The 14,559-nt window shown below is 34.3% G+C and overlaps 1 protein-coding gene across 4 annotated transcripts in view; it reads right to left on the minus strand.

Annotated features, from left to right (window-relative positions):
- Positions 1–14,559, minus strand: part of LOC136031823 (Ca(2+)/calmodulin-responsive adenylate cyclase-like) — a 191,284-nt gene that overhangs the window by 40,800 nt on the left and 135,925 nt on the right. For all 4 annotated transcript variants that reach the window (XM_065711646.1, XM_065711644.1, XM_065711642.1 and 1 more), the window contains exon 14: positions 11,689–11,945. In XM_065711646.1, the coding sequence (XP_065567718.1) occupies positions 11,689–11,945 (257 nt within the window). The remainder of the gene's footprint in view (positions 1–11,688; positions 11,946–14,559) is intronic.

Below are 14,559 nucleotides of genomic sequence, written 5' to 3' on the forward strand. Positions count from 1 at the left end.
TTTCGAGTCCTGGTGTCGCTGGTTATTTGGTTCGGAACGGGGGTCATCTGACTCTATAGCCTCAGCCAAATTCGATCCAGCTCTAAATGGGTACCTTGAAAAACCTGGGGAAAAAGCACGGGAAGCGTCGGATGATTTGCCCCCAACCGCCCATTCCAGTTCCGGCCGAAGACAGTGAATCAGCAGATCGTTACCTGCGTACGCAGACCATTGATCAGCATACAAAAGTGTTGTTTTTTTTTCATGAAAACAAAACATATAAAACTTTCTGCCTCACTTACAGTTATGCTAAGTTTTGAAAGAATACAGTTAATTCTGTCAAGCAGAACCGACAATGCGACGCCGTTGTGTGAATTTCCGATTGATATGTCTAATTAATATGTTTGTGTTTGTCTGTTATGTTTTTGTAGGCGCATAACATATTATGAATAAAATAGTTTATTTGAATTAATCAATAACTGCTGATTCTCATATAGGCTTACGTAATAAGTAATGTCATTGATAGAAAATATGGTGAAACTTTGAACCCATTCATTTGCTGGTCTGTTTGATTAAAATGTGTGTGTTTGTCTACGATTTTATGCGTTTTCAATATGCTGGTATATATGTCTGGAGTCTTCCAGGAACATTTTCGAAAAAAAAATCCTTAGAATACTTACCTAAAACAAAATGCTATTAATCAGTTATTAACAGAGAAAAAGCAGACCGCTCTTTTTTAAGGGGGGACTTGAAAGATGGCAGCCAAAGCAAAATGTGACTCTTAAAACTTATTTTAGAATCAGTTTTTGATTAACTGCTCATCAAGAACTTGAACATAATGTTTTTTTTTACAAATTAAGTTGATCAGCTATTTTCAACACGTATTACAGTCGCAGCTTCAGAGGCTACCCGATAGAATAACTTTGGTAAAAAATTCCGACCAGCTTACAAACAAAAAAAAAAAAAAACATTTCATTTATTCTTTGCATTCAATTCATTTTAGTTCTTATTGGCTGGTAACCCAGCAATTTATCCTCATTTTTAGAAATAGACACTATTATAACAATAATCTTACGTCATTAGATTCAGAAAAGCCTCCACTTATTGGATTTTCTGGGTCACCCAGAGTTTAACTGGATCACAGTTTCCCTTCGTATCCCTATTCCCCGGATGATCCACATCCTTAGGATAAACATAAAAAATGGTCTTTTTGGATTCGTATTGTCGGCCATTAGGAACAACGACGGACAAGAAAAAGTGCGAAAATAATACAAACAAACAAAATCATTAAACTTTTAGATACATCCTAGGACTACATTAGGGATTAGAGGAAAGAGAGATGCAATTAAACTGGAAGTAACCTTTAAAATACAAAAAAATTAATTTTCCGAACAATATTAGTTTCCCAAAAGGGGACAAAGCAAAAGGTAATAATTAAATGAAAAACACTACAATTTCTTTGATTTTTCGAGTGCATGGCAAGGTCCCTCCTTACATAATTGAGGCTACAGACAATTTGTTCAAGAAAAAGACAAACTAGCTAGACAAGACAAACTAGCTAGACAGACTAGACAAACTAGGAAAAGACAAAAGAAGTGAAAAGACAAACTAGCGTTAAATTGGCATATTATCATATAAATAAATCGATATCGATTAAGTCGGTATCTTGTTACATTGGTATAGAAGTATCGAACAAAGAAACAAACATAATTTTCATAAAGACAAGAAGCTAAGAGGATAGTAAAAGATCGTAAGCCGAACTGGCCAGCCATGGAAAAATGAAGAAATAAATTTCGAAACGACCAATTGATTTAAATTTAGAGTTATATGGAAAGGGGGAGTAGAATCCTTAGCGACAGTGGTGGATCCAGGATTGGGGGGGTGGGCAAGTGTGGAAAGTTTACAAAAGTTGGTTCGCTGACTAGAATTTTGATGAATTATTTTTTTTTGTGAGGTAAATCTTTGATGACCTATTCCTCTTGTTTTGGTGGGGCAGACTTGTATGAATGGTATCTCCCTCCACCTGGAACAAGGGACAGTAAAAATCACATTGAATTGCAAATAAAACGTTGCACAACGAAATCTGCTTGTTTGAAGACAAAACATAATTATAAGGGAATGAAGAAACGTGTTAGTTTAGCATGCGTGAGCGGTTATAAGACAAAGCAAAATTACAATTAAATAAAGGAGCGTGCTAGTTTAGCGTGTGTGACACTATGATACGTGTAAAATTACACAAGATGACAACACGTAAATTACACATGTAAAATTACACGTGTGATGACAAATAACTGAAGAGCTAAAAAAGGCATAAAACAAGAAACAACAACAAATCACATTGAATTGCTAACGAAAATGCGACTTAAAGCTAAAGAATAACATGAAGCCAAAGTTAGTTTTTAAATATAAGTTCATTTTTTTTTAAAATAATACTGTAAATAGAATCGGAAGTCAAATTACCGGTATCCCTATTAATTGCTAAATCTGCGAAAATAATGCTCCCAAATTTATAAAGCCTCCCAAAACTTTTACTTTAGCATAAGGAGAACGTATTTTTCCTCATCCTGACCATTCTGAACAGTTCGATGAAGTGATGGCCATTTTCAGTTATAACGTATATAAAGTATAGTTATAACCTTTATAACTACGTATTATATTATACGTATAGTTATAACCTTTTAAATTTACAGTTTTGTTTTTGCCATTTGCTTTTGTATGTCTATGGAGGAAGCTGTTTAATGGTATATGTGACTATTACGTATTTTGTATTATGTATATATACTCATTTGTGCCTTTCTTCACATCCATTTTTAATGCTGAGCCGTAGTGTGTGATTTTTGTTTAAATGTATGATTTTTGTAAAAAAACTGAATTTATCTATTCTACGATAGTTTTTAAATATACCGATGTCTCTTTCTCTCTTTCTCTCTCTATTATGTGTATATATTTTGAATAGGGGTGAAATATTGGTTTGATTGTTTCTCTTATTTTTCTTCGAACAGACCATATACGCATCTGTCGTTTCCAGATTTATTTCTTGACTAGAAGGTATTCTTAGACAAATTTTGTGCCACTTAAAGAACATGCTTTAGTTTCTTTTAACTTTTTTTTGTATTTCTGAATTTGATTATTCTGAAGAAAACGCTACACTAACAAGCCTGTTTGCAGATACAATATGACACGAAACTGAGAAAGAAAGATAAAGGATAGATCTAGACAAAATTAAATAAAAACAAGAGCTAAGAGCTCATATGGCACTTGTGACGAGGCAAGAAGAGCTAAGAGCCAAGAGATCATATGGTATGAGCTCTAACACAATTCTATGAATCAATAGATTGATTTAAAAAGGAATAAGAGGCTTAATGCCGGTCAGGATTTAAAATAAGAGTTCTGAGTCACGATGTCCTTCTAAATATCAAAATTCATTAAGATCCAATCACCCACTCGTAAGTTATAAATACCTAATTTTTCCTCTCCCTTTAGCCCCCTAGATGGTCGAATCTGGAAAAACGACTTTATCGAGTCAAATTGTGTAGCTCCCTGACACGCCTACCAATTTTCATCGTCCTAGCACGTCCAGAAGCACCAAACTCGCCAAATCACTGAACCCCTCCCCCTAACTCCTCCAAAGAGAGCGAAACCAGTACGATTCTGTCAATCACGTATCAAGGACATTTGTTTATTCTATCAACCAAGCTTCATCCCGACTCCTCCACTCCAAGTGTTTTTCCAAGATTTCCCCCTCCAGCTCCCCCTAATGTCAAAAGATCTGATCGGGATTTGAAATAAGAGCTCTGAGACATGAATCCCTTCTAAAAATCTAATTTCATTAAGATCCGATCATATATTCGTAAGATAAAAATACCCGAATTTTCACGTTTTCCAAGAATTCTGTTTTCCCCCTTCAACTCCCCTTTATGTCACAGGATCTGGTCGGAATTTAAAATTAGAACTTTAAAGCACAAGATCCTTCTAAATATCAAATTTCATTGAGATTCGATCACCCGTTCGTAAGTTAAAAATACCTCATTTTTTCTAATTTTTCAGAATTACCCCCCCCCCCCCCAACTACCCCAAAGAGAGCGGATCCGTCCCGATTATGTTAATCATGTATCTGGGACTTAGGCTTATTTTTCCCATCAAGTTTCATCCGGATCCCTCCACTCTAAGTGTTTTCCAAAATTTTAGGTTTCCCCCTCCAACTCCCCCCAATGTCATGCTCCCTTCATAGAAATTTTCTTCCTTCCAATGGCAAATTCCTCGATGGAAAGTTCCCCCAACATATCCCCCTCTTCTCAGCCCCGCCCTAAGCAAAAAATCCCCCTGAAAACGTCTGTACACTTCCCAATAACCATTACTATATGTAAGCACTGGTCAAAGTTTGTAACTTGTAGCCCCTCCCACGGGGACTGTGGGGGAGTAAGTCGTCGCCAAAGACATAGTTATAAGATTTTTCGACTACGGTGAATAGAATGGCTATCTCAGAATTTTGATCCGTTGACTTTGTGAAAATAATTAGCGTGGGAGGGGGCCTAGGTGCCCTCCAATTTTTTGGTAACTTAAAAAGGGCACCAGAACTTTTCATTTTCGTTAGAATGGGCCCTCTCGCAACATTCTAGGACCACTGGATCGATACGATCATCCCTGGAAAAAAAAATAAAAAAGATAAAAATAAAAAAGACAAAATTCCACATTTTTGTAGATAGGAGCTAGAAACTTCTAGAATAGGGTTTTCTGATGCGCTGAATTTGATGGTGTGATTTTCGTTAAGATTCTATTACTTTTAGGGGGTGTTTTTTCTCAGGCTCGTAACTTTTCTCAGGCTCGTAACTTTTGATGGGTAAGACTAAACTTGATGAAACTTATATATTTAAAATCAGCATTAAAATGCAATTCTTTTGATGTAGCTATTGGTATCAAAATTCCATTTTTAGAGTTTTGATTACTGTTGAGCCAGGTCGCTCCTTACTACAGTTCGTTATCTCGAACTGTTTGATATGTTAGATCTAAACGTCTTTGAAGTTAGCGGGCAGATCTAAATGGGGGAGGGGAAAACCATTCATACAAGTCTGCCTCACCAAAACAAAAAGGTATGGGTCATCAAAGATTTAGCTCACAAAAAAAATAAACATCAAAATTCTAGTTTATGAGCTAATGAATATTGTACCTAAGGGGGCACTTTCCTCGTCATTTTCTGCGGTTGAAATCATGAGGCAGCGCTTCTACGGATCTTTGTGTCTTCCCTTTTCATTCTTTTTATGACATTTCCTCAGTAAATTCACGTGATAAATTTCTTCCTTTTTTCTTGCTCCATCTAATTCTATCATATAATTTACATCATTTATTTTCTTTTTCACCTTAAATGGTCCTTTCCATCTTACTTCCGATTTATTATTGCCGTCCAGTAACAATATGAGAATCTCATCCCCTTCCGCAAATTCAGGCATTCGGGCGAATTTATCTTACCATATTCTTGTTTTTACCCGTATCCCCTGTGCCTGCTTGGCAAGCTCATGGTATTGGTTCAATTTTTCCCGCAGTGCTAGCAAGTGTGTTATCACTGTTTCTTCATTTTTCTCATCATTTTCCCATGATTACTTTAAAATATACATTTATACATTTTATACATTTATACATTTCTTTTATAAACTCCCCACACTCGCCTTCCTCAATCCTGAATCTTTCCTATAAATCCTAGATCCCCCACTGCCTTTAAGGAGGCTCTTTCTTGTTTCTCTAAAACTCCAAATTTAAATCAATATAGTGACAGACATAAAAAGAAACGAACAACTCACTTGCAACATTTTTTTTCCAAGAATTTAATTTAGATACACACCAGTCACATAATTCCCAAACTCAAGTTACAGACATAAGGTCTTTTTTGTTGGCACTGTTAGGTTTTCTAATATCATATATATGAGATAGCAGAAGAACATTTGCAACACTTGGGAAACAAGGAGGCTTTAAAACTGTGAGATCACTACCCCTCCGGCATGAAACATTGAAAATAGCATTTGGTCATTAGCGTTAGAACCATAGAGATATAAAATATTATAGAGGGCCAAAGCTTGTCATTTAACATTGAGAACCATTGCACAGGAGGGGGCCATTGCAGCATGTCTTTTAGAAGGGTTCACACTTGTAGTTTTAGCTTAAGATGGATTCAGAGGAGCGACCAACAAATGAAATGAAAGGCCATATTTTTCATCTGAATTTGTACATTAGTGACGAAACAGTACTTAAGGATTTTAACATGAGTGAATATTTCAAATTTTAGTGAGAAACACAAGCTTTCCATACTGACCACCTTAAAACCTCCTGGCAATTTAAAAAAAATCGCATCCGTCCACAAAAAGTCACATGAGCGACACTCTCTTTAATTTATATCTCTTTGGTTAAAAAGTACGAAAAGTAATTTTATTTTATTTTTTTATTTTTTTAGTAACATACTTGGGCATAGTCTCACTCAAAAACGATAAATGATTTTTATACGTATTTGTTACCAATAGTTATTTCATCATGCAAAATAAGGCCAGCTCCCCCCCCCCCCCTCCCCAAAAAAATTCAGAATTAAAAACAGTTTTTCAAACAAAAGAAAAGAGCGACATTAGAACGTTGTCCCCCTATCTAATGGCTATACTCACACAAAAAACACTATCGATTTTCAGTCCAATGCAATTAATTGGGATTCTTATTCTTATCCCATATGGATAAACTTACTCAATTATTATTTTTGTTCATTTTTTCAACAGAAAATAAGGAGCAACATCAGAATTTAAAACGGACAGAAATTATTCCCTAAAAATGTAACCATTTTTTTACAACCCCAAAAGGGGCTTATGCCAGATTTGCCTCTCACCCGGACTATCTGTCTTGGATTTTTCTACAATCTGCCATGGCTTGATGCCCGCAAATACTTGATTTTAATTAAAATCATCTCTCATCCCTTAGTTCTATGACTATCTACCCTAGTTCTGCCCTAGGAATAATGTACGGACGGATGGGTGTATGGACGGATAGACTTATCTATCAACAAGTGAAATGACATCCTTTTTATACAATCCTAAAAAGGGTTTTTGTCAGATTTGCCTCTCACCCAGACTATCTGTCTTGGCTTTTCTTGCCAAGAGCCATGGCAATTAGCCATGGCTGAATGCCCGCAACCACTTGATTTTAATTAAAAACCAACGGACTCGGTCCCCCTTTTTCACACTCTCTTTTTATGCTAAAGTCTTGAAAGTTCTTTAGAAATACCTCACATTTAAGTTCAACGGCCCTTGTTTTGAGTAATCTTTGTGATGGAATTGTGACAAAATTTCAAACTTCAGCGTAAAGAGTGAGGATTGAGGAAATTACTAGCCCCCTTATATACGGAATAATCCCTGTTCATTCTAATATTTCATGGTGCTCCTTACTTACTTACAAACTTCAAACTTCAGCGTAAAGAGTGAGGATTGAGGAATTACTAGCCCCCTTATATACGGAATAATCTCTGTTCATTCTAATATTTCATGGTGCTCCTTACTTACAACTGAAAAACTAGTTTTTTAACTTAATTCTCACTGTATTCCAAATCATACCAGGAAGCCCCCCCCCCAGTCCAAAATTTCACTTGAAATATTCCACCAGGAACTTTCCTCACCACCGAAAATTCTCCCCTTGGAAAACCACCTCTCAAAAAAATTTTCCATATCACAAAATTTTTATCGGATGTCTTGGGGGGAGGGCTAGTTGCCCTCCAATCATTTTGTTATTGAAAATGAAATCTAAAAATCTTTCAATCAATATTTTTTTATTTAAAAATGGCACTAGAACTTTTGATTTCCGATCAAACGAGCCCTCTCCTGATCTTCTAGAACCATTTATTCAATGCGATCAACCCTCGAAAAAAAAAAAAAACAAAAAAAAAACAAAAAACATCAAATAAACCCACATCTATGATCTTACTTCTGGCAAATAAAAATTCCACATTTGATAGATAGGAGCTATAGTAGCTCTTGAAAATCGCTTGATTTTGTAAGGGCGTTTCCCCCTTTTTTTCGAAAATTTGGCAGATTTTCTCAGGCTCGTAGCTTTTGATGGGTAACATTAAACTTAATCAATTTTATGCATTTTGAATCAGCAAAAAAGTCAATTGTTATTAAAACTCCGTTCTTTTAGAGTTTTGGTTACTATTGGGCCAAGTCGCTCCTTGTCCCTTATATTCGTTACCACGAATTGTTTGATAAAGCCTATGTCTTCTGAACAAGCACCGTTTTTTATTTAATCAGACTTGTGTCTCTCCCTATCGGAAAGGATGAAAGGAATTTGAAATAACATACAAATTGAGCTGCCAATTCTGAAGATTGAACTTTCGCTCAAAATTAGTTTGCTTTGACAAATTCTTCAGATCGCCCGGAATTTTCAAGATTAATTTATAGCCTACGCCGAGTTACCAAACATCATCGAAATGAGGCTACCGTCGCACCCAAAATCAAAGGGCATATCTCACGCCTTCATAGTTAATCAGGGTATATCAAAGGTATAAATGCTGAATAACAAAAAATTCACAGAGACATAACTTTCGCCATTGCATGAATTTACGAATAAGGTCTTCAAACGAAAGAAGAAAGGTTAATATTGAAACTCCCAAACAAACCAAACATGCAACCTTTAAAACACAAAAGTCCCCAACAATTGTTTTTTAAACGAAGGAATGGGAAAGTTAAGATTTTTAAATTTCGAATCTTTTGACCAGTTTTCTAGAACAATTTTTCGACTTGTTAAAACACTTCATTAACAATTTACTGATAGCTCCCGGAAATAATTTTGCAAGTGAAATTTTTGCAAAAAAAGGTTTATTAGAACAGCGGAGACACTCCTAAACTGTTGATGACGTAATAAACAAAGGAGCTTGTCTAGGCAACTGCCAAAGAAAAATACAAATTAGTCTACTAATTTAATTTGTCTATGTAAGGCAATTAGTATCAATCAAACGGGTTTAATCCCAGAAATAACTTAATAGAAAAAAAAATGCAATTTCTCTCTCCGGGAGTATGTCAAGGCACTATATCTCAGCGAAATAATTTTCTTTTAAATAGACTATGTCCCTGTCACAGGAATTCTCATTACTGCAGAATCCAGCCCCCTTCTGGAGGTCCCACCAACCTCTCTGAAGGTGTTATAACATAATGCACTTTTTAGTTTTCCTCTATGTTATTTATGAATTCATTAGTATTTTGTTTACAAATAAAAATAAATTATATGTATTAAGGGTAAAATTTCCTTACCGTTTGACAATGAAAAACAAAAACCTTTTAATACAAAAATAAAATCCGAATATTTTTGGTTCACATCAAAAATTCTTTATCAACAAATAAAAAAAAACAGCATAAATAAAACATGTAAAGAAAAACGCAACAGAATAAAATTCAAAAATAAATAAATTAGAAAGTCTTAATTTTCGCAACCTTATTAAGAAATTTTACCCGTTATTAATATATTTTTGTCTTAATTATAAATGGAAAAGCAGTGCGGTCTAAAAATAATAGTCCGGATATTTCGGTTTCACATCAGGAATTATTAATCCAACGGAGAAAAAAATAGCCTGAACAACAAATATAAGGAAAAACACGACAAACACCATAAAAGTTTTTAGCATTAAAACGTCAAATGTGATATCAAAGCTTTTATTTTTCACTGCATTATTAGGAAATTTTACCCGTTATCAAACAGTTCGTGGTAACGAATCAAACAGTTCGTGGTAACGAACTGTAGTAAGGAGCGACCCGGCTCAATAGTAAACGAAACTCTGAAAACAGAATTTTGATACTAAAAGATACATCAAAAGAATCGGATTTTCATGCTGATTTTAAATATATAAGTTTCATAAATTTAGTCTTTGTCATCAAAAGTTAGGAGCCTGAGAAAATTTGCCGTATTTTGGAAAATAGGGGGAAACACCCCTGAAAGTCACATAATCTTAACGAAAATTACAACATCGCATTCAGCGTATCAGAAAATCCTATTGCAAAAGTTTCAAGCTACTATCTACAAAAATATGGAACTTTGTATTTTTTGCCAGAAGATCAATCACGGGTGCGTGTTTTTTTTTTCAGGGGTCATCGTATCGACCATTCGGTCCTAGAATGTCGCAAGAGGGCTCATTCTAACGGAAATGAAAAGTTCTAGGGCCCTTTTTAAGTGACCAAAAAATTGGAGGGCACTTAGGCCCCCTCCCACGCTCATTTTTTTCCCAAAGTCAACGGATCAAAATTCTAGAGATAGCCATTTTGTTCAGCATAGTCGGAAACCATAATAACTATGTCTTTGGGGATGACTTACTCTCCCACAATCCCCGGAGGAGGGGCTGCAAATTACAAACTTTGACCGGTGTTTACATATAGTAATGGTTATTGGGAAGTGTAGAGACGTTTTCAGGGGGATTTTTTGGTTGGGGAGGGGTTGAGGGTAGGGGACTATGTGGGAGGATCTTTCCTTGGAGGAATATGCCATGGGGGAAGAGACATCCAATGATGGGGCGCAGGATTTTCTAGCATTACTATTAAAAAAAAAACAATGAAAAAATAAACATGAAAAAGTTTTTTCAACTGAAAGTAAGGAGCAGCATTAAAACTTAAACAAACAGAGATTATTACGCATATCAGGGGTTCTTCTCCTCCTAAATACCTCGCTCTTTATGCTAAAGTATTTTTAGTAATTTCAACTATTTATTCTACGGCCTTTCTGATTCAGGGGTCATTCTTAAAGAGTTGGGACAAAACTCAAGTTTTAGTGTAAAGAGCGAGGTATTAGCGAGGGGACAAACCCCTTCATATACATAATAAAAATATAAGAATATAATATAGAAGTTGGTTACGTAAGTTAAATCTTAAGTTACGTATATTTTTTACTAATAAAAATGTTCGTTAAAAATTAAAGGTTCTAGTTGCCTAGTTAAGTAACCAAAAAATTGGAGGGCAACTAGGCCTCCTCCCCCACACCTTATTTCTCAAAATCGTCTAATCAAAAATAAGAGAAATCCATCTAGCCAAAAGTTTTTTACCGTTTAATAAAGTAGAATTGAGAGGAAGAGTCAAACTTTAGTGTAAAGAGCGGGGCGTTGAGAAGGGAACAGCCTCTTTCATACACGGAGTAATTTCTGTTCGTTTTAAGTTTTAATGTCGCTCCTTACTTTCAGTTAAAAAAACTAGTGTTTTAAATTTAATTGATATAATTTCGTTTTAATTGTAAATAGAAAACCAATTTGGCCAAAAACTAAAGATTGACATATCAGTGCAAGGAGTCCTAATTAAAAAAAAAAAAAAAAAAAAAAAAAATAGAGGTAAGGATTTTTTTAAATTTTATTCTGATAAAGATATCTAAAAGTTTTTTATAAGGATTTAGCAAAGGAGGGGAGGGGGCTCTTCGGTATTTTGATTTTTAATAAAAACCCATTCACTTATAAAGATCTAGTAGGGGAGGGGTGGTTTCGGGTTTTAATAAAAATACAAAAAAAAACTATTTTTCAGAATCAAAGGGAGAGGACAAATTGACCCCCTTAATACCTTTGTACAATAAATAAACTAAATTATTTTTTTTAAACAACCCTGGACAACAAAACATCTACGGAATAGAACAAATACAAAAAAGAAGTGAGAGGTAGAAAAAGAGTGAGAGACAGAAACAAAGAATGATAGGTAAACAAAAGCAAAGAGGAACAAAACAAACCTGGCTCTATCATCATAGCAATCAAAAAGTTGCCAGTGAGTAAAATGCACAAAGACCAAATACACCCCAATAGAGATGATCAGTATAGCAGCTTTTAAGAGAAGGAGCAGTCTTAGAAAAACAGCCACGGTGAACATTCCCAGAACTGCTGACAATACACTGTAATGTGGCATTGGACAGGAGCGGTGGTCTTTGAGGAAAGAAAAGGCTGTGTCTGTTTCTTCGGATGTACAAGACGCTTCAAGTCGACAGGTAAACTATACATAAATTAAAGTTTAAAAAACATAATAATTTAAACATAAAATTATTAATCTATATATATAAAAATAAGTTGTCTGTGTGTGGATCTGTGGATGGATTAGGTGACGTCACCTGAAAAAACTGGATCAGGTGACAAAACTGAAAACTGAAAAAAACTAAAAAAAGGCAAAAACTACAAAAAAAACTAAAAACTAATAAAAAAAATAAAAAAGCTAAAAAACTAAAAAAACTAAGAAAAGGCAAAAACTACAAAAAAACTAAAAACTAATAAAAAAGCTAAAAAACTAAAAAAACTAAAAAAAGGCAAAAACTACAAAAAAAACTAAAAACTAATAAAAAAAATAAAAAAGCTAAAAAACTAAAAAAACTAAAAAAACTAAAAAAAGGTAAAAAACTAAAAAAACTAAAAACTAAAAAACTAAAAAAAAAAGGAAAAAACTGAAAAATAAGCTAAAATAAAGGTAAAAACCAATAAAAAACTAAAAAAAAAGTGAAAAAACTAAAAAAAGGCAAAAACTACAAAAAAAACTAAAAACTAATAAAAAAAGTAAAAAAGCTAAAAAACTAAAAAAACTAAAAAAACTAAAAAAAGGTAAAAAACTGAAAAAAATAAAAAATAAAAAAAAATAAAAAAAGGAAAAAACTAAAAAAAAATTTCATCTAAAAAACTAAAAAAAACTAAAAAAGGTAAAAACTAAAAGAACTAAAAAAGAAAAAAATAAATGACGACACTCAAAGAGAAAGCGACCAGGACAAAAGGAATGTTCGATTAGCAATCAACAAAGCACCGGGACACAGGGAGTATAAATGACGACCAGGACATAAGTAAAAAAAAAACTAACAAAACTAAAAAGAAGGTAAAAACTACAAAAAAAAAAAAGAAAAAAAAACTAAAAACTAATAAAAAAACTAAAAAATCTAAAAATCTAAATAAACTAAAAAAGAAAAAAAAAGGAAAAAAATAAAGGAGAAAAACAAAACTAAAAAACGAATGTATATACAGACCGGGACACCGGGATACAAATGACGACCGGGACACAGGGAATATAAATGACGACCGGGACACAGGGACACAACTACAACGGGGACACCGGGGGAAACAGGGGGATATAAATGACGACCGGGACACCGGGACAGGGAATGGTCGATTAGCAATCACCATCAACAAAGCTCAAGGGCAATCATTAGAATCATGAGGTATAGATCTGAATACAGATTGTTTTCCCATGGACCATTATATGTTGCATGTTCAAGAGTCGGTAAACCTGACAATCTATTTATATGCAAAGACAATGGGACAGCAAAGAATGTTGTATATTCGCAAGTTTTACGTAGTTAAAACCATATATATATATATATATATATATATATATATATATATATATCTATCTATATTCACAGGTGGGACATAGGGACACAACTACAATGGCGCGTAACTATTATGGCGCGTAACGACTTACGCGCGCGGGGGGGCTTGGGGGGGGGGCGCGAGGCGCCCCCACCAACTAGGTGTTGGGGTGGCGCGAAGCGCCACCCCAACAGCTAGTATTCAATAAAAATCTTATTTTTCGTTCCAAATAAGACCAAATTAACTGCTGGAAAGGTAGAAAATTAAATTTACATTAAATTTGTGTGGTCACCGTTAACTAGAATCTTTATCACATTAACTTCTGCACATTGATCAGCAAATTGGTAAAAATGGTGGCAAAACACAAAATTTATGAGAGTTAAGGCATTAATACACACATTTTCATATATTGCTCGTTAAAATTACTCATATTTTAATTATCACTATAATATGCTTAATAAGGCATTAGTTAATAATCATTACAGGTCATATTCATATTAAATTTGAGTTAAATAACAGTTAATTAAAAATTCCTCATCAAACATGCCAACTGTTTACATCAAATCAGGTGGTTGCAGCCTATATACATATATAGGGAAAAAATAAAATATCTAAGAGGGACTTTCTGCCTGAGAAAAAACTTGAAGGTTTATGCTCAGTTTAAAAAATAGGAGTCATTTATGATTTTTTTGGAAAAACTATTTGTTTCTTCAGGTGTAAAAAACACCAAGTCGACAGGCGAAAATGGAAAAATGAAATTTCAAGACATTAAGATGTCCAAGAAAAATAAATAGAAATAATCGAGTACGAGAGCAGTAGTGGGTTTAGAAACCTACTCTTTTTTATGGAACAAAGAATTAACGCGTGATTCATTTTTACGTAAAATTTGAGTTCAGCTGTATTAAAACTACATCAAGTTCAAAGCGATTAAGTTCAACAGAGTTAATGTTTGATACTAACACATACCAATGTTTGATACTAACCATAGGTTTTAGCAAGCTGCTCTTTTTTTACGCAACGACGCGACGGACTCGTAAGGCATAAAATGTTTGCATACAATGCACAATACAATGTTTGGATTTGTTGGCAGAATATATCAATATAAAAAATCGCTAATATACATTTTTGATTAGAATTGTATGGCCCTAGGCGAGGGTTTGGCTACCCACCTTCCACCACATGTGTATTACTTGAAGGGGTATGTGTACCGTACGGTTCAGCCATGCCTGGTACAGTTCCAACATACTTGGCACATTTCCCAT

The sequence above is a fragment of the Artemia franciscana genome, chromosome 10 (genome assembly GCF_032884065.1).
Source record: "Artemia franciscana chromosome 10, ASM3288406v1, whole genome shotgun sequence".
In the NCBI taxonomy this organism is placed as follows: domain Eukaryota; kingdom Metazoa; phylum Arthropoda; class Branchiopoda; order Anostraca; family Artemiidae; genus Artemia; species Artemia franciscana.